This window comes from Brassica napus, unplaced genomic scaffold, assembly GCF_020379485.1.
Source record: "Brassica napus cultivar Da-Ae unplaced genomic scaffold, Da-Ae ScsIHWf_2536;HRSCAF=3277, whole genome shotgun sequence".
Classification (NCBI taxonomy): Eukaryota; Viridiplantae; Streptophyta; class Magnoliopsida; order Brassicales; family Brassicaceae; genus Brassica; species Brassica napus.
In genome coordinates this window covers 73760-95712 of record NW_026015854.1, presented here as the reverse complement: position 1 = coordinate 95712, position 21953 = coordinate 73760, and the positions used below count along the sequence as shown (strand labels likewise).

The following is a 21953-nucleotide window of genomic DNA, read 5'->3' as shown; positions in this document are numbered from 1 at the left end:
ATTTAACTACAATAAGAATATATAATTTTATAAGAATAGTAATTTATTTTATAAATATAAATCATAAGACAACTAAAAGCATATTAAAATGAAAATAGAATATTAACCAACTGCTACAATTTAGTTATTTTGAAAATTTTATATATATGCGTTATATTAATTTATGTAATTTGGAATCAGACACTTTAGTTTATTTTTTTATTTCATTCTAAGCACAATATATCTTAAGTTATACATAATCTTCATAAAATATATTCACATATCTAAGACAGCAACCACCTAAATGCAAATAAGAAATTAACCAAAATTTTAATATATGGAATAAAAATATTACACTTGAATTTCTAGATGCAATCCAATTTACCCAAATGATAACTAAATCGAATGAAAAAAAAAAAAAAATCGATTAGATATAACATATATAAAATCATATGTATAATTAAAGTAACATAATATTATTAATATAAATGATGCATATAAAGTATAAATAATTTAAAATTAAAAGTAAGTAGCAATCAATTATTATAATATATTTACTTTAAAAATATTTATACCCGTGCATGAGCACGGGAAAATCACCTAGTAGTTAATAAAAGAATAATGCATTTGCAATAAAATTTTAATGTCTTTTAATGTGTAACTCCAAAACATAATTTTTGAAAGAGGGAGAAAAATTTACCATGTTAACGATTGTAATATGACGAGTAGATTACCTACATTGGGTTCTTGATTACTTAAATGTTGATTGTTACACAGACGTCACTAATAGATGGCTACAATACTTATAACCTGGCTCTCGAGATTAGTTTCATCAAAATGAGGACAAACTACGAAGTATAAGTTGTTCTCATTCTCTACATTTATGAATCAAAAGCTTTTGTTATCTCTTTTTACTTTTTCTTAAGCCCTCTAACAAAAAATAAATAAAACGGCATCATTTTGGATCATCTCTTCTTACTACTGTTCTTTTTCCTTCCCTTAACTTGGCTCTCCAAAGCCTTAAGCCTCTTACTAACAGGACTCAACGACGACAACCTCGGGTTTACTACTGGCGAAGGTGATTGTGTCTCGTTCTGTGTACGGTCCTGTGTCATGGCTTTCATTTTCTTGAGAGCTGCAAACAGGTCAAAGGAAGGTTGCTGGCCTGGAGGAGGTGGAGGTAGCTCAGGTATCTTTAACAGCTTCTTCACTCGAGGACGCTTAATCACTATAACACATCACCACATTGTTAAGTGTTATGCTGCAATCATGAATCTTAGCTAAAAACATTCACTTACCAAGTCCATAAGTGAGGGAGAAGAGGTTTGATGTGATCCAGTAACAAAATATAGCCTGAGGAAAACTCATTGTCATGGGGACTGTGAGGAGAGCGAAACCTCGACACACGTTTTTCACAGTGCCTGCCATTGGATTGCCTTCCATGCCTTCTTGTGCATTACACTGGGAGGTGAGACATTTGATCTGAAGTTAGTAAGTCTTACAAATAGGGCTGGGATTTTGAACCTAACCAACCCAACCCAACCCGAATTTTTGGTTAGTTTGGTTCGCTTCGGAGGTTGTTTTTTTAAATGGTTTGGTTTTCGGTTCTGTTCGGCAATCAGTTTTCCTTGAAAAAAATATTATAACCAACCACACCAAAACCTGAACTGAACTAAGCGAACTAACCAAATTTCAAAATGAACTAATCGAAACTAACCGACTTATAAGAAATTTTAACAAAACTAAACCAAAAATTTCCATATGATTCTCGAAAACCGAACTAACCAAATACCGAACCTATTTTATTTCCGGTTAATTCAGTAAGATTTATGTTGAACCGAACCGTACTTTATTTCCGGTTAATTCAGTAAGATTTATGTTGAACCGAACTAACCGAATCCCGTATGCTTACTTACAAATGTTGAAGACGACAAAACTGTTAAAAAGTTAGAAGAAAGTGTATGTACCTCAACGGTTATCAAGAACGTCAACGCTGTTATAACAGGTAAGATGTATAAGCTGTCTGGAGTTGTTAGATCGGTAAACCATAATACACCTCCGGTTTGGAATGAAGGGACCTTCTCTGCCATATTTGGAATCTGGAGGAAGAAAAGAAACTGAGTAAGACAAAAAGGAGTATATCAAACAACACAGCTAAAAGGATTGAAAGGTCTTACAGCAAGGAAAAAGCAGATGAACAGAGGTCCCTGGATCAACATGCCTTTCATTGGAGTGAATGGAGTGTATTGTTATGTGAACATATCTATCAATATACTCAATGTCACATGATGCTCAAACAAAACAAAACAAAAACTGGTACAACACTAGTTTTAGTAAATACAAACAAGTTTACGGGTTTGGATTGAGCTATCTCAGTTAGTTTTAAATTTAAAAAAGGCAGCTTACTTACTCTTTAAACAAATTCTTCATCTTTTTTTGACCTTCTGCCATTGTAACATGATCCATTCCCTGAACAAAGGAGGAATGTAGTCAGTGCAATAGCTTTAGCAGAGTAGCAAAAGTGAGGAGGAGGAAGAGCATGATGTATGGCTGTGATAACAATCTAAACGTACCTTGCTTTGCATTTCCTCTCGGATTGACTCCAGCCGCGGCCTCATCAGCTGCATGATCATAGAACAGACTACTGATGGATACAGCATACGACAGACCAAAAAAACCAGATATAAATGACATAAAAAGAGATAAGTAAACGTGCATTGAGATATGCTTTTCCTTTTGTATGTCAAATTTTATTTCACATATTATAATCTCTATACAGAAACTATATCCACATGGAAAAGATAAATCTAAAGATAAAACTAGATGCATCATCCTAAATGGTCTTTAATTTGCAAAGGAGTAAACGGGGGAGACACACACATACCGATAACTTTGTGGTGTCTTTTATTTGTTTCATCTATTACCACTCAAAGCCTGTGAATGAATGAACCATATCAATGCAATGCTGAAGAGCAGCGATAGGCAAGAAAGAGTCACTCGCTGCAACCCCAACTTCACTAACTGCATTAGCAACAGCAGCAGCTTGAGCAGACCCATCTTGCAACGTGGAGTCAGTTATAACTCCAGCTATATCAGAAACCACACCAATCTTCTCCGAACCAACACCGTGCGCACTCGACATGTATCTATAGAACGCAAAAGCAGAGCCGCCAGAGGTAGGGGCCAGAGGCAACTGGTGGTGAAGGAAGCTATCGTAACTTCTTTGAGATGTGAATGAGTCTTCTGCATGGTTATTCTCACGAGTGATGATATGGTAAGAAGGTAGCTGCTTCCTTAGAGAGGTAAGTGTGGACCTTATGGATAAGGCTCGCCTCAAAGACATTGCCAGAGTCTAAAACAAGATCCTGCTGATTGGTAGTAAAGATGTAATTTTTTGGCTCAAAGTGTAAAGTTTCAGTTCAGGAAAATGTGGGGAAGCGAAGCTAATAGGGGTTTTAGTTAAACCGATCGGTTTTTATTTTGGGTTTGGTTTTATACCGAACCGATTTGAACCGGGGTCAATTAAGTTCGGTTTTCTCTCAGGGGGTTGGGCTTTTCATTAGTACTAGTACTACTGATCAGGCTTTGAATTCTCAAGATTTTTTTCAGGTTCGGTCTTGTAAACTCTGTTTATATTTTATATATGTTTGAATCAGATTCTGTTAATCAGATTCTAGTCTCTGTCATAACTATGTTTGATGTAAATTTATTCTGAGTTTGGTTAATGATATTTCGGATTCAGATTATCAAATAAACATAAAAAGTATTAAAATATTATTTATGTTTTAGATATTTATTTCGGATATTAATTTAGATCTTTATATCAGTTTTTGTTTTTATATATAGTATTAGTTTTTTTTGGGATCAAATATATAGTTAGGTTTGTTTTTGTCTTTCAATGACTTAAGAATATGGTCAGTTTAGTACTAGCAAAAACATCAATGCAGATCTAAGATATAGGTTTAGTACAAGCAAAAACAGCAATATGGTTTTTTTTTTTTTTGATAAAGAACAGCAATATAGTTTTAGGTTTTACATTACTTTTTATTTTTTGAATCTAAGATATATATTTATTTTTTTTCTCAATTAATCGCAGAGGTGTTTTGATTCTCAGCTTTGAATAAACTGAGGCAAAAGAAGTAAGAAATTAAACATTTTTTAATATAAAAAAGTACAATATTTGATTAATGGGGGATGAGTTCTTGAAGAACAACATTCTTCTTTTCCAGAATTTAGTCAACATTTTCCAATAACCTCATAAAAACAGAAGCTTTCCTCTAAAGTTCAGTAACACCACCAGGTGAACAAGTTCAACACTGATGAAGCCTCCTCATGAGATTCACATACCTAAAGATGGTCTCTAGTGTCTTTAGTACTCAGTTCTTTACAAAAAGACAAACATTTATAAAGACTAAACTACCAACTCTCCTCATGCCTTCCAAGGATACCCCATGCTTTCATCAACCTCACTGCCAAAGAACCCGTTATTCTCAAAGCTGAGTGATGCGTTGGAAGAAACCATATCCTCCTGGTTTTGCCCATGGTCTAACCCTTTCATGCCTCTGAACCTGTTGGATGTGCTTGGCGTCTCCGCTGTGGGAACATAGTCTGTTCTGTTTCTTCCCATGTTCTGACCAGACAGTGACTGCTGCTGTTGTTGCTGCTGCCCGGAGCCTCCGTTGCTGTTAGCCATCTGTTGCCATATTTGGTGAATCTGTTGTTCCAGCGCTTGGTTACTGCCACTACACGAAGGTTGTTGTTGTTGGTATTGCTGATGAGGTGAGCTATTATAACTTGAGCTTGGCATTTGCCTCTGAGGAGACATATGTGAAGAAACACCACCCAACAAAGAACCAGCCCCTTGGTAGCTAGGGGATGGGCTCATGTTTCTTGATGAATCTTGCTGGAGCGTGCCGTTGGTTTGCTCCTGATTCTGTTTCATTAGCATGGTCTGGTAGTTGGTAAGAGCAAAGGCGGCAGCTTGTGCAGATCCCTGACCGTTCATATTGTTGTTATTGCGCAAGGCCATTAGCTTGTTGAGACTGTTCCTATCAGGTGGAAGCCCTTGAGCAGCATTAGCTACTTGCTCCATCTCCTGCATCTGCATCTTCCCTGTCCTCATTCTATATGGATAGCTCTTCAACGCCTCTGCATATGTACACAAGCTTCACATAACCATAAAGAAAGAGAAACATAAAATGCATATTGATGAATAAAAAACTTACCTATTGGACCAACTTTTTGGTCACGGCAGAAGTCAATCATGTCTTTCATGCTGCTTACAACCTCAGAGATCTGTTTAAAAGAAACCATGAGGATGATGCATATAAATTAGGAAATTACTATAAATAGAAAGTAAACAGACAGATAGATACCTGTAAACACCGAACATATCGTTTGGAGAAGCCTAAGTCATTGAGTGAATGTGACTCCAAGCTTTTAGCTAGCTGACGTCCAGCAGCCATGACCCTGGAGAGCAAATAAACATTTTCATTATCTTGTAGAAGATGCAACAAATAATGAAATTGGATTTGATTAAAAGAAACAAAGAGGAATAAGGTAAAAGTTGTCTAGATTCATTAGATTCATTGACTCACATGTTGCTATTTGCTTGCAGATCCTGCTGATGGATCCCATCTGGTCCACTCTGATCAATTGTGCTCTGACACTTCTCAGCAACCTGAAGCAACTGGTTCACCTGAAAAGAAGACAACACATATCTCAGGACGAGCCTTGTTATAAGCCAAGAGTTCCAAATATTTACCTGTGGGGCTACAAGGCGACGAGGAAGCAGCTCTTCATGTCGACGAGTACAAAACTCCCACGAGAGAATCTTAAGCTCTTGGGAGAATATGATTCTAAGATGGCCTTCACGGACCACACGGATGTGTTCATACACACTCTCCTGAACCGCCTTTGCGTATTCCAACACCATGATTCCAGAAGGGAACCTCCGTTCAGACGGGACGCTTAGGTAGAGAAGCTCGTCAATGACACCGCTTGCGAACTTGATCTCGTTAAGCCTTGGCAACACATCAAAAGTTGCTTCTGCAAGAATCCATAAGAGAAAATAAAAAACTTATTAAGAGAAGAAGATGTTTTATATACAATGTTGGTTGCTAACTCTGGAAACTTACCAAATCCTCTTCCTGATTTAGAACCACAAAGATCACACTGCCACTCATCCTGCAAAATAGCGAAAAAATACTATTATCAGGTACAATGTTCAAGAAAATTATTTATTTATTTTTATGTATATATTATTCTGATGAATTATCAGAATTAGATATACAAAACAAGACAAAAATAGACATATTTGAGGATTTACTGACATTTTAACTTAGTTTAACAGATATATACTAATTTAGATCCATTTAAACTGCTTTAGAACGGTTTAAACCGATTTATAATGATTTAAACTGATATGAGTCATATAAATCATATGTACATATACAAAACAAAATAGACAAAATTGTGAATTTATACCAACATTATTACTTAATTTAACGGATTTATACTAATTTAGATCGATTTAAACTGCTTTAGAATGATTTAGAACCATGATCATGTACAAGTGGTATAAACAAGCACAAATCATAAAAAGAAGAGAGAGAGGTGGGAAGAAGACAAACCGTTGCAGCCTGAGGAGAAACACCAAGTGTGTTATGTCCCACGTTGTCATAATGAGAGAGACACCATCTCTTCTTAGCACGAGGTGAGAAGTACTCGTTCACAAACTTCCTCCAATAACCAATACTCCCCTCCTACAAAAACCACCACCAAGTGGTATCAGTCAAAAGAGCTTATTCACAAGTATACACATAGACAAGCAAACTTACAGAAGGCCTTTGCCGCTGATGATACAGATACTGCATCAATCTCCGAGCGCAGACGCTGTTCTCATAACCCCGTGGCGCACCTTGTTGTTGCTGCATCTGCTGCTGTTGTAACTGTTGCTGTTGCTGCTGAACCTGTTGCTGCTGCTGGAGTTGAATCCGCTGCAGCGGCGGCAAGGACTGGAGATACTGCTGCTGCTGCCTCATCTTCTGCTGCTGAAGCAAAAGCTGCAGCTGCGGGTTCTGCCCTTGCTGCTGCTGATGCAGCAGCTCCTGCCTCTGAAGCCACTGGCGCAGAATCTGCTGCTGGAGAGCGTCGTCCTGCTTCGAATCCACCCGAGGCTTCTTCCTCGCTTGCCCCGGGTCCTGAAAGAACGTCTCGGACGCGCGGCGGGACGTGGGGATCGACGTGGCGCTGGAGCCACCTCTGGGATCGTGGTGAGGAGGGGGCGGCCGCTGCACGACGGTGGACCCGTCGGCGACCGAGGAAGAGGAGAATGACAACGGCGACGCGGGTAAACGCATGTAAGACTCGTTATTGATGCTGGCGCTGCGCTGCAGATGCGGACCGCCACCAGAGATCCCTCCTCCTCCTCCTGAGTTGGCGTCTGTCAACATGGAGCTAGCTCCAGGGGTTGAGACGCTCATCATAGCGGGATTGTGGTAGCCGGGTCCACCACCACATCCAGGGTTAGATGAGTTGCCGTAAGAGGAAGTGAAGTGAGAGTTCATGAAGCCTCCTCCGCCTCCGCCTTGTGATTCGTCGTCTCCTCCTCCTTGAAAGAAGATCCCTGAGGCTGAAGACGATGGAGTCAATCCACCACCAGCCATCACAAAGGTCCCACCTTTAATGTATATATCTACAAAAGATCGCATTTTTAATCAAGAACATTAACAAAAAAAAAAATCGAATCTTGTGTTCCGACAAGAGAAAGAACCAGACATTAAACTCAAACTCTGTAATAAAAACCCTTAAAATCCAAATCCAAATCCAAACACAGAAACTAAAATCAAAACCCTAATTTTAAGGCACACATAGAGAAACATAATCTAACAATAACTTGTCGCAATAACCTCAAACTGAAATTAAAAACCCCTAATTTTTAAAAAAACTTCATTACAGAACACAAAAACCAAACCTTAGAGGAAGCAGAGAAGAAACGAAACATACCAAGACGAGGACTGTGAAGTTGGAAGCCTTTCGATTCAGAGCATAAGACCAAAGTCAAATCACTACACAGACTAGAGAGAAGAAGATTCAAAAAACCTTAAAATCGAAACCGAATCGAGAAACAGATATTTTCAAGCTGGAGATTTTGTAAGAGGGAGAGGAAAAGAAAAGCTGGAGACAGGCTCTTCAGGTTATATACAGAATCGCAGAGAGTCCAAACTTGACCGGACGAGCCGGTGACCGTCACATGTACTTTTTTATTACCTGTTGGATGATACTGACACGTGTAGAGTGTGTGGTAACAAGTATCGCTTGATGGATTGGTAGCCTTTGGATCTTATGATCGCGTGGTGGATTATGACCGCGTGATCTATAAAGGTAGTTTTGTTCTGGACCGTTGGATTAAGGGGTTTGATCTTCTACGATGCATGTATGGTAGGTTACTATGCCGAATGCCAATGATTGCAGCTGTAAATGAGTGGGCTACGACAAATATCCACTTTATTTTTGCTTTCAAATTTTTATAGACGCAACGATTTAAAAATATTATATTAAATGAAGCCCTGGCCTTTTACAGTTTCTTTAATGAGCTTAGCCCATGAAACCCATTTATCAATAACCTAATCTTTACTTTAGGCCCATCATCAGCCACGGGGAACTGGTAACAACTCCAACAGTTAAAAAGAGACATGTTCTTGCACAAGGTCAGGGCATGAGCACTAGGAGTATCAATTTGGTTAAATTTTGGGAGTATTTAATCATATATAATATTAATATTTTTAACAAGTTAATATTATGGTTAATTTCTAAACAAAAAAGAAAAGCTAACTCAATTATAAATTGACATGTGTAATAAGTTTTTCAAATTGTTTTTTGAATATCTAAAATGAGATATCAATCCCACTTTTCTACTTTCTATTTCTTTTTTTTTTGTTGTAATTTTTTTAATTTGTTTATTGTCTAGAAACATATTGAGGTAACTCTCAATGAGGGTGTCCTCAAAAATTAACTCTTAACCCAAGTATCTATTCTACAACAGTGTCTTGTCTAGGAGAGATCAAAGAAAAGCTCGCGTGTGTGTTTGTTCTGCCATGGACCTTGGCGAGAGGACACAACGCACCGTCACCGACGAAAGTTTGAGACAATGTGGATCTGCAAGATAGACGTTAAAGGTTACAGAGTTTGTCGGAGCTGAGCGATGACGTGTAATAGAAGTTACTGTTTCAGTTTCTTCAATAGATTACCTGTACTTCAAAAATGTTGAACACGACTTATCAGAGATGAAAAATAAATATACGTGTTGGGGACATTAGTTTCGTTATACTTGTTATTCAGTAAATAAATATGTGGGGTTGCAACATATATTGTATGTGTCATCAATATATTCATTTATGTATGTTTCTGTGATGACTGATAATGAGACATAACCACCAACAATCACATTATTCACTTTTTGTTTTTGTACAATTTTTTAATGCTTTTGTGATTTTTACATCTTTTCCTCCATGAGTTCCTGTCCAGAAGCATATAAAATTAAATTATTAAAACATAAAGTATATTTGCTTCCGTTTTGTTCAGATAGTTCCTTACTTATTTGACCAAAACAAATATTTTTTTTTTTTACATTTTTTTACTTCTTCTTTAATATTCTTCTTTCTTCTTCTTGATCGTGTTCATCTCATCATTTCACTCTTCTCTTTCTTCCCTCTCTCTCTCTTTAGTATTTTTTTTTGTTTATGAAAAAGTCTTTAGACTTTGGAATTTCCGATCAGAAACACACAAAAATGATGAAAATGACAATTGGAACAACCGCCGCCGGCGACGGTGAATGGGAGCTCCGACCTGGTGGAATGGTTGTACAGAGACGAACAGATGATAGCTCCAACGTACCACATGTCATCCGTGTTCGGGTCAAATACGGGTCGGTCCATCACGAGATCAGTATCAACTCTCAATCTACTTTCGGTAATAAAACAAAAACTTTTTCCAAATTATCATTATTTTTTTCCAAATTATCATTATTATTAGGGGCCCTTATTATTATCATTAATATTCTTGTTTTTTTATTTGATTTGTTGTTGAATTTTTAACAGGGGAATTAAAGAAGAGATTGTCTTTTAAGACAGGAGTTCATCATGAAGACATGAAGATTCTATACAAAGACAAAGAAAGAGATTCAAAAATCTTTCTTGATCTTTGTGGTGTCAAAGATGGTTCGAGACTGGTTCTCAAAGAAGATCCAATTTCTCAGGAGAAACGTTTCCTTGAGATGAGGAAACTGGTCGCTAAAGAGAAAGCCAATAAATCAATATCCGACATTAGCTTCCAAGCCGATAGACTCGCCGGGAAAGTATAACTGAATTTCAAATTTCCCGCAATACTAATTAATTAATATCTCGTAAATTGAAATTGAATTTTATTTTTTGGATTTTAGCTGTCGGCGTTTGATGCAGTGATTGGTAAAGGAGTGAAAGTTGAAGAGAAGAATCTGGAGAATCTGCTAGAGATGTTGATGAATCAGTTGGTGAAGCTCGATGCGATTCTAGTCGATGGAGATATTAAACTGAAGAAGAAGATGCAGGTACTTGTTAATTACTATGGATCTAAGCATAGAGCTTCTTGGTTTAAAGAAAAATTGGTATTTATAACAAGATATTATTATATGATTTATATAGTTTTATATTTTTAATATATTACGTTTGTCTAAAATGTGTGACTATGTGGTGAAGTATTATTTGTGCAGCTGATAATCAATTTTCCTTTTCTTGATTCGAATAAATGTTATGTAAGGAGGAAAGATTACAGAAGTACGTTAAGGCACTGGACGCATTGAAGATCAAGAACTCAATGCAACCACAAACGCAACTGAAACCTCAAACACAACCGCAGCTAAAACCGCAAATACAACCACAACACAAGGAACGAGATGTGGTGACAGTTGAGGAGGAAACGTCGAGAAAATGCACGGCCTTATCGCCAGGTCCTCCGGTTATCATAACGACGAGATGGGAAACGTTTGATTCCAATGCCACCTATGCGGCCGAGGCTAAAACGGTTAAACCGCTTCATCCAAAATTCAAATGGGTATTATTTGATTAGTATATGTATGTATACATATACTGTGCCTTACACGATAATATTAGATATTATATATTTTCAGATTTTGTAATATATGTGGGTTTTTGTTCTTTCTAATTGTGCATGTTTTTGTGGTTGAACATTTAGGTTTAATTGTGTCGTGTGTCGTAGGCTTATAGCCTTAAGGATAGCTTCAACCAATAATGAGACCTAAGTTAATCGCGTCGCGTGAGAATGTTCTAATTTTCTTCTTTAAATAACAAATCTACAATAGATATATTCATGTAGTTCCTCAACTCATAACTTTTTTTGAGAATCTCAAAACAATTCAAGCAAGTGTTGAACTATATGTTTATGAGTTGCCACACTAAGTAGTAAATGTGGTGGTGTTGTAACTTGTAACAGCGACAGTTCAAATGCGAAACGGTCCATGACAAGACAATCTATGTTAAATAGATAGGGACAAACCGTTGAAACAAACCATAAACTTCCAAACAGTCGTTATAATAAACTATAATACATTGCAATATAACAGAAATTTTATTTACTAGTAATCAATCATATTTCAGTTAATATATAACCCAAGTCTATCTCTAAATAACTCTAAGACTTGGTCATGATATGTAGTCTAGCTTTTAGCTGGTAGCATCGTTGATGTAATTAAAGATGTTTCATTACCCGGCCCGAGTTCAAAACGCATAATGTATATTGTTGAGAAAAAAATATGGAAGACTTGTTTAGCACTAAGCTTCATAAAAACAAATATTTTTATAGGAAAGTTATATATGAAATATTCATAGTTCTTCAATACAACCAATTAAACATATAAAATAAATAACCAAATAGTCCCAGTTTTGAATAAAATAAATAACCAAATAGTCCCAGCATTGAAAGCACCAGGCCGAACTTGTTTATAAATGCTTAATGTAAATTTTCAAGTCAGCGAAACTGAAAGAGCTTTTTCAATTCATGTCAGGATCGATCAAATAGTCCATGAAGTCTTCATCGTCACAATCCTATAAAATATACAAACACACAACAGTAAATAAATTTGATATAAGAAGTTGGGTGTACTGTAATTCAAATATAACATTTCGTAAATTTAATATAATATAATAGATAAAGACGTGTATAAATGGAAAACTGGAAAAATACATTTCGTCACAATATTTTCACAAATATAACGTGTTTTTCTTGCAGAGTGTAAAGTTCGAGTAAGACTATCAAAATAATTAGGTCAAAACTACCATGTTCCTATGCAATCAGTTTTCAAATATCAATGATTTGTCACGTCTTTTTACATGAAAGCAATCTAAGGTCAAAAAGAATCTTTCAGCAATAGAAACAAGACTTGCCTGATTTGTAATGTTCATGTCCTGAGTAGGAAAGTGCATCTCCGGATTAGCAGCAAGAGAGTTAAACATTTCTTCATGATTATTACCCTTCAATCAAATCATTCATTGTGTGTATATTGTTAAGAAACGTTCAATCCATAATAGACACACATACACAAAAGGATCTCGTAGTGATATAAACCAGGTTTACTTGATTTGTAATGTTCATGTCCTGAGTAGGCAAATACATCTCCAGATTAGCAACGAGAGTGTCCAACATCTCTTCATTATTGGTACCCTTAAAACAAATAATTCATTGTTCTATATGGTTAGTAAATGTTCAATCATATAGATGCACATACACACAACCGAAAGGTAAATAAAGTTAAGGTAAAAAATAAGAAAAAGATAAAAAGTAAATAAAATATAAACAAAAAAAGAGAGTAACATAAATATGACTTACGTCATTGAAACTCCAACTGCTAATGTCTTCAAGAGGATAAGCAGTAGGCGCCTCAACATTTACACCAGTCAGGTTACCTTGATGCTGCTCAAAATCATGCACATATATATATATATATATATATATATATATATATGAATCAAAACATTGCCTTAAGATAAGTAAAAGGAAAGCTAAAATCATATGATCAGTTATTAATCATTCTACCTGATTCTGATGAAACTGAGAGTTATTTGTATCAGAAAAAACCTCGTTGATGTCATGGTGATCACTAAATATTTTTGGTTTCTCTAGTGCAGGGATCACACCACCAGTTTGAGAAACCAAGTTGTTTTGTGACTGATCCTTATTACCAAAGAACGATGACAATGCAGAAGAAAACATTGGAGTTGAACTTCCATGGTTACTCATGTTGTTGTTATTGGAGTTCCAGTTCATGCCAACATTTACAGCAGCCAGGTTACCTTGATGCTGCTCAAAATCATGAACATATATATATGAATCAAAACATTGCCTTCAGATAAGTAAAAGGAAAGCTAAAATGACATCAGTTATTAATCATTCTACCTGATTCTGATGAAACTGAGAGTTATTTGTATCAGAAAAAACCTCGTTGATGTCATGGTGATCACTAAACATTTTGGGTTTCTCTAGTGCAGGGATCACACCACCAGTTTGAGAAATCAAGTTGTTTTGTGACTGATCCTTATTACCAAAGAACGATGACAATGCAGAAGGAACCGTTGGAGTTGAACTTCCATGGTTACTCATGTCGTTGTTATTGAAGTTCCAGTTCATGCCAACATTTACACCAGCCAGGTTACCTTGATGCTGCTCAAAATCATGAACAGATATATATGAATCAAAACATTGCCTTCAGATAAGTAAAAGGAAAGCTAAAATGACATCAGTTATTAATCATTCTACCTGATTCTGATGAAACTGAGAGTTATTTGTATCAGAAAAAACCTCGTTGATGTCATGGTGATCACTAAACATTTTGGGTTTCTCTAGTGCAGGGATCACACCACCAGTTTGAGCAATCAAGTTGTTTTGTGACTGATCCTTATTACCCAAGGACGATGACAATGCAGAAGGAAACGTTGGAGTTGAACTTCCATAGTTACTCATGTTGTTGTTATTGAAGTTCCAGTTCATGCCAACATTTACACCAGCCAGGTTACCTTGATGCTGCTCAAAATCATGAACAGATATATATGAATCAAAACATTACCTTCAGATAAGTAAAAGGAAAGCTAAAATGACATCAGTTATTAATCATTCTACCTGATTCTGATGAAACTGAGAGTTATTTGTATCAGAAAAAACCTCGTTGATGTCATGGTGATCACTAAACATTTTGGGTTTCTCTAGTGCAGGGATCACACCACCAGTTTGAGCAATCAAGTTGTTTTGTGACTGATCCTTATTACCCAAGGACGATGACAATGCAGAAGGAAACGTTGGAGTTGAACTTCCATAGTTACTCATGTTGTTGTTATTGAAGTTCCAGTTCATGCCAACATTTACACCAGCCAGGTTACCTTGATGCTGCTCAAAATCATGAACAGATATATATGAATCAAAACATTACCTTCAGATAAGTAAAAGGAAAGCTAAAATGACATCAGTTATTAATCATTCTACCTGATTCTGATGAAACTGAGAGTTATTTGTATCAGAAAAAACCTCGTTGATGTCATGGTGATCACTAAACATTTTGGGTTTCTCTAGTGCAGGGATCACACCACCAGTTTGAGCAATCAAGTTGTTTTGTGACTGATCCTTATTACCAAAGAACGATGACAATTCAGAAGGAAACATTGGAGTTGAACTTCCATGGTTACTCATGTTGTTGTTATTGAAGTTACAGTTCATGCCAAAATTTACACCAAGAGAACCATTACCATTACTAGTACCATGAACATTTCCTCCAACTACAGAGCCAGCATCAGTACCATGAACTCTTATCCCACCAACAGAGTCAGTACCATGAACTCTTATTCCACCAAGAGAGTCATTACTGTTACTATTACCATGAACTATGATTCCATCAGGAGAGAAATTACTATTACCAGTACCATGAACTTTTACTCCACCAAAAGAGCCATAGCCATTACTAGTATCATGAATTCTTATTCCATTATTATTACCATGGATTCTTATTCCACCAAGAGAGCCATTACCAGTACCATGACCATTACCAGTAACATGACCATTACCAGGAACTCTTATTCTTTCAAGAGAGCCATTACCAGTACCATGAACTCTTATTCCACCTAGAGAGCCATTACCAGTACCATGACCATTACCAGGAACTCTCATTCGTTCAAGAGAGCCATTACCAGTACCATGAACTCCTCTTCCACCAAGAGACGACCCATGACCATTACCATAAACGCTCATTCCTTGAAGAGAGCCACTACCAGTACCATGAACCCTTGCTCCACTGAAAGAGCCATTACCATTACCATTAACTCTTAATCCACCAAGTCCAACCAAATCTCCATTTTCATCTCCTCTGATCCCAACGTAATTATTACTGCCCATAGTACCAGTAGTAGGATTATAGTTCATACCCAAAGCATTGCTTGTTGTACCATATTGTCCAAACCTAGGAGCTTGAGATGTTCCGGGAATGCTTCTCCATTCCTCTTTTACAGGCAGCATACCGTTTTGAAACCCAAGATTGCCTCTCATGGGAAGCAACTTGGATCCGGTTTGGCTCAAATCATAGGTGGGTCTACGGTTCATACAGTTGAGAGAGTCATGTAAACCAGCATTGTTGTTCCCCATGAAGCTAGTTTGACCGAGACCATAGCCAGGTTGGACATTGAAAAGATTGTTGTTGCCTAGCCTTGTGTTGTAGTTGTAAGAGTGTTGTGGGTTGATGTAGCCATCTGCTGATGAAAATGTTGAGTGCATAGCTATTCTGTCCTTCATTCTTTGATCTTCATCTCTTTTCAAGTTTCGTCGGTACTTCTGTGTAGTGTCAACAGTTGCAGTATTATAAAATTAAGATTTGATTACAAAAATCTAGTTATATCATCAGACAGCGTCCATTGAATCTACTATTGATGTATTGTGATGGTGTATACTATTCAGAGTCGGGGACAGTAGTAAAAATGAAGCATATTAGGGTTTGTTATACCTTGAATATACGTTAAACAAAGTTAACCCCGCTATATCTACTTCTTTATGTATGATATTTGATTCAGCAATATTAGCATTTTGATTTGTTGTGCTGTGAACTACGATTAAATGGCATATGGTTCTAAAAGCAGTTTGATAGATGATCGAACCTGTAGTTTGCTGGCTATGTGTGCTCTCGTCAGGGATTTCTGGTCCATGAATTTTAAAATCCTCTTAGGCGTGGCCTCTTCAAAATTATATCAAACACGAAGCAAAAGATAGAACATTAGTACATAAACCTCCAGATACTTTGAAATGCAATTAGAAAACGAGAGTTTTGTTTACAGTTGAGTATAACGATATAAATTTCATTTTAACTTTACGGGCAACAATCTTATTATTATTATCTTTATAAACTAATAAAATAAATTAAAAATATAACTGTGTAAGTGAAAATTTGTGGTCATTATTCACTATCTGAAATGTAGTTTATCAATACATAAAACTATTATTATTTCCATACGATAGTAGATTCAGTGAACACAACTAATAATGAAAACAAATCTAACGTGTAAATATAAGCTTAAAACTTTAAGTACTTACTATGAAGGCCAATGTGTTCAATGGCCATGAAAAATTCATTTTCAAGGGCTGACGTCCATTTGATCGTAACCCTTTTAGTCTTCTTTGATGAAGAATCTCCATCACATGGATCACTACTTGAAGTTTTCTCCTGGATTTTCTCTGAACCATCTGTATCGTCCTGGATTGAACCATCTGTATCGTCCTGGATTGAACCATCTGTATAGTTTTCACATGTAAGTTACATCACATGTAATATATAGATAGATAACAAAACATATCTTGAATCATATAGTAAGAAGACTACAGGAAGGAGTAACAATGAGATTGTTATTATTGTTCCTATCATATGCGTCATTGATTGATATGAATTTACCGTTAATTCTGCGGTCTAGAGCATGCTTCCACATGTTGTTGGGATCGTTTGGTTTGATCGGTTTTCTTACGAAGCACGGTGCTCCACAGGATAAACTTTCTTGCTCAATTTCATTTTTCATGTTTGCTGAAATCACTGTAGAAATCAATCAAACACAGACAAAAGTCGGAAAGGAGCTTGTTAGCATCATCAACTGAGACTATAAGAAAAACAATTTAAGAACAAATAAATCAACGACGATGTTTAAGATATTGCATATCAATTAGTGGCTTATAGTGTTGTTTTCTTCTTCTTATCAACACTGACCTGTGATCTTTGATAATTAGTTTTTCTTTGCAAGATTTTCTTATTGCATTGTTATGTTTATATATATTATATATATATGTCATATTTAAAAGGATAGTATTGGTTTACCTTAGCTGTCATTAAGTGTTACATATATACATATAAAGAAGATTTTGATTTATTTTCTCATTTTATAGTAGTCCCTATATATTTTCTAAAAACAGATCCCTTTTAAATAGGAAATGAATACTTCTCATTTTAGATTTTTAATATATATATATATATATATCTTTATATTTATATTATTTTTTATTGAGCAAAGATTTGGAAAATATTTATCAAAAAATACAGGTAATTTTGAGCAATGAAATTTAATAATATATCTCAAAAATAGTCACAAGTAAAATTTCTTTTGTTTCTTTGTCAACATCATATCATCTCTTTCTATTGAGGGACATACAATTATATTAATCACCTAAAATAATTACAAGCAATGGTTATCTTGTTGCCTTGTCATTAGGCCTGGATAAGGGGTGGATATCCGAAAAATTTGCATTATTCATGATTCGATCCGTCCCAAATGAATATTTACATTTGTGATTCGTTTTGATCCAAAAATTCTTGATATCCGGAGTTTTTTTAAATAGTTGCGGATTATACGATTCAATCCGTTAATTATATATATTTTAAAATAAAAAATAAAAAATAATATATAACATTAAAATTAAATAAAAAATTTAAAAATATCAATTAAATAAAATAATAATGTCATATTAACATTTTTAACATAAATTGTGAGCAAAATTCAATATTAACAAGCCTAATAAGAAAACTCATATGTTAACATTTGACTCAATATAAAATTAAATTAGATATGCAATTTACAAAAGAAATTTGAAAAAACAATTTAAAATAAAAACTAATCAAATTATATCATAAAATATGTATATATATATAATAGTAGTTTGTATATACAATTACATTACATATCTATAAATATATAAATCGGATCGGATATCCACCTTTTCAGAAAATAATATTTGTGATTTGTTTCATTTTTTACGAATATCACATTTTGCTTTTTGCTTCAAATTTACGGATAATTTGTCAAGCTCTGGTTGTCATCGCGCAATGCTTCTTTTATTATTATTATAGGGATGTCTATATGACTAATTTTAAATAGACGTTATTTTTGTGTGTTTCCGTAAATTGATTAAAAATGGGTTGAAAAGAAACAGAGTCTATAACCAAACATGTTAGTCCGTGCAAAGAAAATCAGTAAAAGGTTAAAAACTAAGCAATGAGGACAGTAAAAAGTTATATTTCTAATTATCAGCTATTTTCTTAAAAAAATATCATTATATATATAATAACTTGTTGATATGAAAAAATAATAATTAACGTTCGATAAGTGGGATGGAAAACCCTTACCAATAACAGGTAGATTTCCAAATTCTTCTTTAATCTTCTTTTTAAGTTGCAAACCATTCAAACCAGGGATATCATAATCGTTGATTACAATATCAATGTTGCTGCATTGACCTCTAAGCCTGGATATACTGCTTCAGAGGAATCATTTGCTGTCATTACTGTAATCTCCCCAAATGATGTATCTACAAATTAAACAATTAAAATATGAGAAATACATGCATGGGTGAATATATTATATGTACATACCTGTATGCGTATTTGAGTTGGACGAGTTTTTGTAAGAATTTTTTATTCTTTGCTGAACAAAGGTATTTATCAAAATTGTTACATAATAAAAATAAATAATATTTTTGTTTCAAACCAGTCGATAGATTCGAATAAACTACATTTTGAGAAGAAAATTATTTAGATTATAACTTATGTTGGGTAATTGTATATATAGGTAACTATATTATATATCTGCTTGATATGCCTGGTTACTGAGTTATATATTATTCAAAGTGTACATAATGAAATATTTGAAGTCCTGCAATCCCCCAAACAAGAATGAAAAAGTAATATGAGGAAGAAAGAACACATACTTTCCCTGCAAACATGTAAGACCTTGTTTTCATATCATGTGAGATTCTTTTTTTTTTGAAACTTATATCATGTGAGATTCTTACAGAAGTGTTGAAGATTATATGAAAATTTATACATGCGCATGCCATTTAAATTATGTTTTTTTTTTTCATATGAACATTAGGACAGTAATCCAATCTAGCTAAGGTTCCCAATATATATCTTATTATATAAATTTTGATTCTTCAAAGGTACTAATTAATATGATCTCGACACAAAATAATTATATATTTTAAGATTGTGACATGTGTTACTCTATCTCATAATTAAAAATATATCTACTAAGATATTAACAAAAACAAGTTTTACTAAAAAGTAATTATAAATATTATTTAATAGTAATTTCGTTTTTAAAATCCTAATCAAAAGATAATTGCAAAAGATTATTTGATAATAATTTTCCTTCTAATACTGTGACATGTTTTTAAATATATAATGATTAAAAAATATATAATAAGATAATAAAAATGAATTTTGAAAAAAAACTACTTTTAAAAATTATTTACTACTAAAACAATTTTTTAAAAAATATTAGTAGTAATATTTTCAGAAATTTTCCTTTTTCAAATCCTAAAAGATAGATTTGAAAATAATTTATTTAATATAATTTTCCTTTTCTAAACTTTTAATCAAAATATAATAATAAAAGATTATATTGAGTTTGGTTCTTCAAAATTGCTAATTAGATGATTGTGACACATGTCAGTTATATATTTAAAAATGTGATATGTGTTAAACTATCTCATAATCAAAATAAATATACTAAAATAATAAACAAATTTTCTTAAAAATTAATTATAAATATTATTTAATAGTCTTATTAGTATTATTATTATCATTTTTATTATAATGTTTGTTTTAAAAGATACTAAAGATAGAGAATTATAAAAGGTAAATATTAAGTTTTAACAAAAAAAATGTTAAACCAAAAACGAATTGTAAAATCCTACGAGTACAGTAAATTATTTAATAAAAACATGAAGAAAAAAATAACTTTAAAATAAACAATATTAATTTTTCAAAGCCTAATTGAAAGAAAATTATAAAAGTACTCTTATTATTTTCTTATAGGTAACTAACTTTATTTTTTAATAAATAATTAATTGTATGTTAAACATTATGACCAAAAGAAACTATAAATATTTCACATCTATATTTAAGTTTAAGCTTCTACATATTCTTTTTACAAAACACAATATTATTTACATGAAAAGTATTACTTGAGTATTTTCTTTTAATTTCTTGATACAAATCAACTTTTTATTATCCTTATTACATCTTATGATATTAACATAACTTTTAATTTTGATATTGTTGTCGTACATGAGTATGTGTGAATATGATGAATATGTGTTTACATGTTCACATATATTTTTACCTTTTACTTTTTAACATGTAATTTATTATTTAGTTTGTCTTTTCGAAATTTTATTTATCATGATGTAACGCAAATATTTTTTGTTATACATTTTAAGGTATATTTTATTATTTATAAATATAGAATTTTAATAGAATTAGATCAATAATAAGGATTATAATAGAATAATAAAACATTAAGTTAGATTTAGGGCTTAGCGTATAGAAACATTTTAAACCTTAAATTTTAAATTAAAAATATTTAAAATAAAATTATTCTTGGAGAAGGTACACTAATAAGAAGAATTGATTAGTATATCTGAAGAAAATGTAAGAAAACATATATGTGAAAATGACGAATCTATTAAAGTGAATCCGTACTGAGAAAAGGAACATCATCAAAATGAAAAAAAAAGAAGAAGAAGATGGAGCTCTGCTTGAAGAACATTAGTTTTTTACTTTATATTAAACTCGTTGTCGTGTAACTACACAAAGTAAAATATGAAAATATGTATGAGAAAAAAAAATATGTATTAGAGGTCACATAACTTGTATAACAACAACTGTGCTTTAATGGTAGTTGGTTTGTCTCTCCAAAACCCAAAAAGGTCAAAGATTCGAAGATTGGAGATGAAACAAAGTGTTAAATATCAGTCTATAATCTTCTAAGTCACAAGTTGTGAGTTTTTGGTTACATGCACCACATGGATTATAATCCTTCCAATCATCGACAGCTCTAGCTTTCATCACAGCTTCTTCGTCTTCGGCATTATCTTCTTTGTCTTCTTCCTCTCTTCTCAAAGGGTTATCATTGCACCATGACGTGCTTCCTTTCTTCTCAAAGTTGAATTACCTTTTTTGTAATCTCAGAAAGGCTATAAGTTTAGCAATGAGTATGATTTTGTGTTTGCTTGGGTTGGAAATATGAGCTATCATCCTCTCTCTCTCTCTATGTGGAAAGAGCTCCATCAACGATGATGCACTAAGAGGATGGTTCTTCTGTTCGTGAACCTGGATACTTAAGCACTCCCTTGTAACACATCTTGTGCAAATGTGGCAAAAGTGATTGGTTGTGCTGGTCTAGAGTATTGCCTCTTAGCAGTATCTGTATGCCAGATTTCAGCTTTCTATGTGCGAACATCAAGAGCACCCTGAAAAAAAATTAGCTTCCCCATTCAAATTATAGGATTTTAAGTAACATGTTTCTTAGTTTGTATGCTTAACAAAGAGGTATTTGCGATGTAAAGAAAACAATACTTTTAACTGTTTTACTTGATTGTGCGGAAAGCATTTCCTCTTCTATCTTTAG

General features: G+C 33.9%; 3 protein-coding genes and 1 pseudogene across 4 annotated transcripts; 1 reads left to right on the top strand and 3 right to left on the bottom strand.

The window, feature by feature from the left end:
- Positions 1-919: 919 nt before the first annotated feature.
- LOC125601365 lies at positions 920-3322 on the bottom strand (annotated as a pseudogene).
- A 797-nt stretch (positions 3323-4119) lies between these two features.
- On the bottom strand, positions 4120-8224 carry LOC125601363 (probable transcriptional regulator SLK2). Its single transcript, XM_048773574.1, has 9 exons — positions 7987-8224; positions 6819-7675; positions 6612-6743; positions 6117-6165; positions 5744-6027; positions 5577-5677; positions 5355-5448; positions 5205-5274; positions 4120-5127 (listed from the first exon to the last, which is right to left on the bottom strand). Exons 2-9 carry the CDS (start codon positions 7644-7646, stop codon positions 4409-4411), a joined length of 2277 nt encoding a protein of 758 aa, XP_048629531.1. The 5' UTR covers positions 7647-7675; positions 7987-8224; the 3' UTR covers positions 4120-4408.
- Positions 8225-9526: 1302 nt separating this feature from the next.
- LOC125601364 (BAG family molecular chaperone regulator 2-like) lies at positions 9527-11299 on the top strand. The gene is made up of 4 exons (XM_048773575.1): positions 9527-9951; positions 10080-10336; positions 10421-10567; positions 10777-11299. Exons 1-4 carry the CDS (start codon positions 9723-9725, stop codon positions 11083-11085), a joined length of 942 nt encoding a protein of 313 aa, XP_048629532.1. The 5' UTR covers positions 9527-9722; the 3' UTR covers positions 11086-11299.
- A 226-nt stretch (positions 11300-11525) lies between these two features.
- On the bottom strand, positions 11526-19278 carry LOC125601362 (probable cyclin-dependent serine/threonine-protein kinase DDB_G0292550). 2 transcript variants are annotated; one of them, XR_007334215.1, is made up of 10 exons: positions 16952-19278; positions 16597-16794; positions 16164-16240; positions 14509-15843; positions 14149-14412; positions 13789-14052; positions 13429-13692; positions 12862-13332; positions 12610-12696; positions 11526-12506 (listed from the first exon to the last, which is right to left on the bottom strand). XR_007334215.1 is itself a non-coding variant. In XM_048773573.1 (8 exons), the coding sequence occupies exons 1-8, from the start codon at positions 17070-17072 to the stop codon at positions 13060-13062; spliced, it is 2796 nt and encodes a 931-aa protein (XP_048629530.1). In that variant the 5' UTR covers positions 17073-19278; the 3' UTR covers positions 11526-13059. The 2 variants fall into 2 exon arrangements, 1 of the variants encoding a protein (XP_048629530.1); XM_048773573.1 differs by having other exon boundaries at positions 11526-13332.
- Positions 19279-21953: the final 2675 nt, after the last annotated feature.

What these genes read in the sequence shown, in the direction of transcription:
- LOC125601364 (XM_048773575.1), top strand. Translation starts at nt 9,723, where the DNA reads ATGAAAAAGTCTTTAGACTTTGGAATTTCCGATCAGAAACACACAAAA. An exon ending in CAACTCTCAATCTACTTTCG is followed by an intron (nt 9,952 to 10,079) that starts GTAATAAAACAA and finishes AATTTTTAACAG; the next exon opens with GGGAATTAAAGAAGAGATTG. An exon ending in CCGATAGACTCGCCGGGAAA is followed by an intron (nt 10,337 to 10,420) that starts GTATAACTGAAT and finishes TTTGGATTTTAG; the next exon opens with CTGTCGGCGTTTGATGCAGT.
- LOC125601363 (XM_048773574.1), bottom strand. Translation starts at nt 7,646, where the DNA reads ATGGCTGGTGGTGGATTGACTCCATCGTCTTCAGCCTCAGGGATCTTC. An exon ending in TTTCTCCTCAGGCTGCAACG is followed by an intron (nt 6,166 to 6,611) that starts GTTTGTCTTCTT and finishes GCTATTTTGCAG; the next exon opens with GATGAGTGGCAGTGTGATCT. An exon ending in GTCGCCTTGTAGCCCCACAG is followed by an intron (nt 5,678 to 5,743) that starts GTAAATATTTGG and finishes TCTTCTTTTCAG; the next exon opens with GTGAACCAGTTGCTTCAGGT.
- LOC125601362 (XM_048773573.1), bottom strand. Translation starts at nt 17,072, where the DNA reads ATGAAAAATGAAATTGAGCAAGAAAGTTTATCCTGTGGAGCACCGTGC. An exon ending in TGAACACATTGGCCTTCATA is followed by an intron (nt 16,241 to 16,596) that starts GTAAGTACTTAA and finishes ATAATTTTGAAG; the next exon opens with AGGCCACGCCTAAGAGGATT. An exon ending in CTCAGTTTCATCAGAATCAG is followed by an intron (nt 13,693 to 13,788) that starts GTAGAATGATTA and finishes GATTTTGAGCAG; the next exon opens with CATCAAGGTAACCTGGCTGG.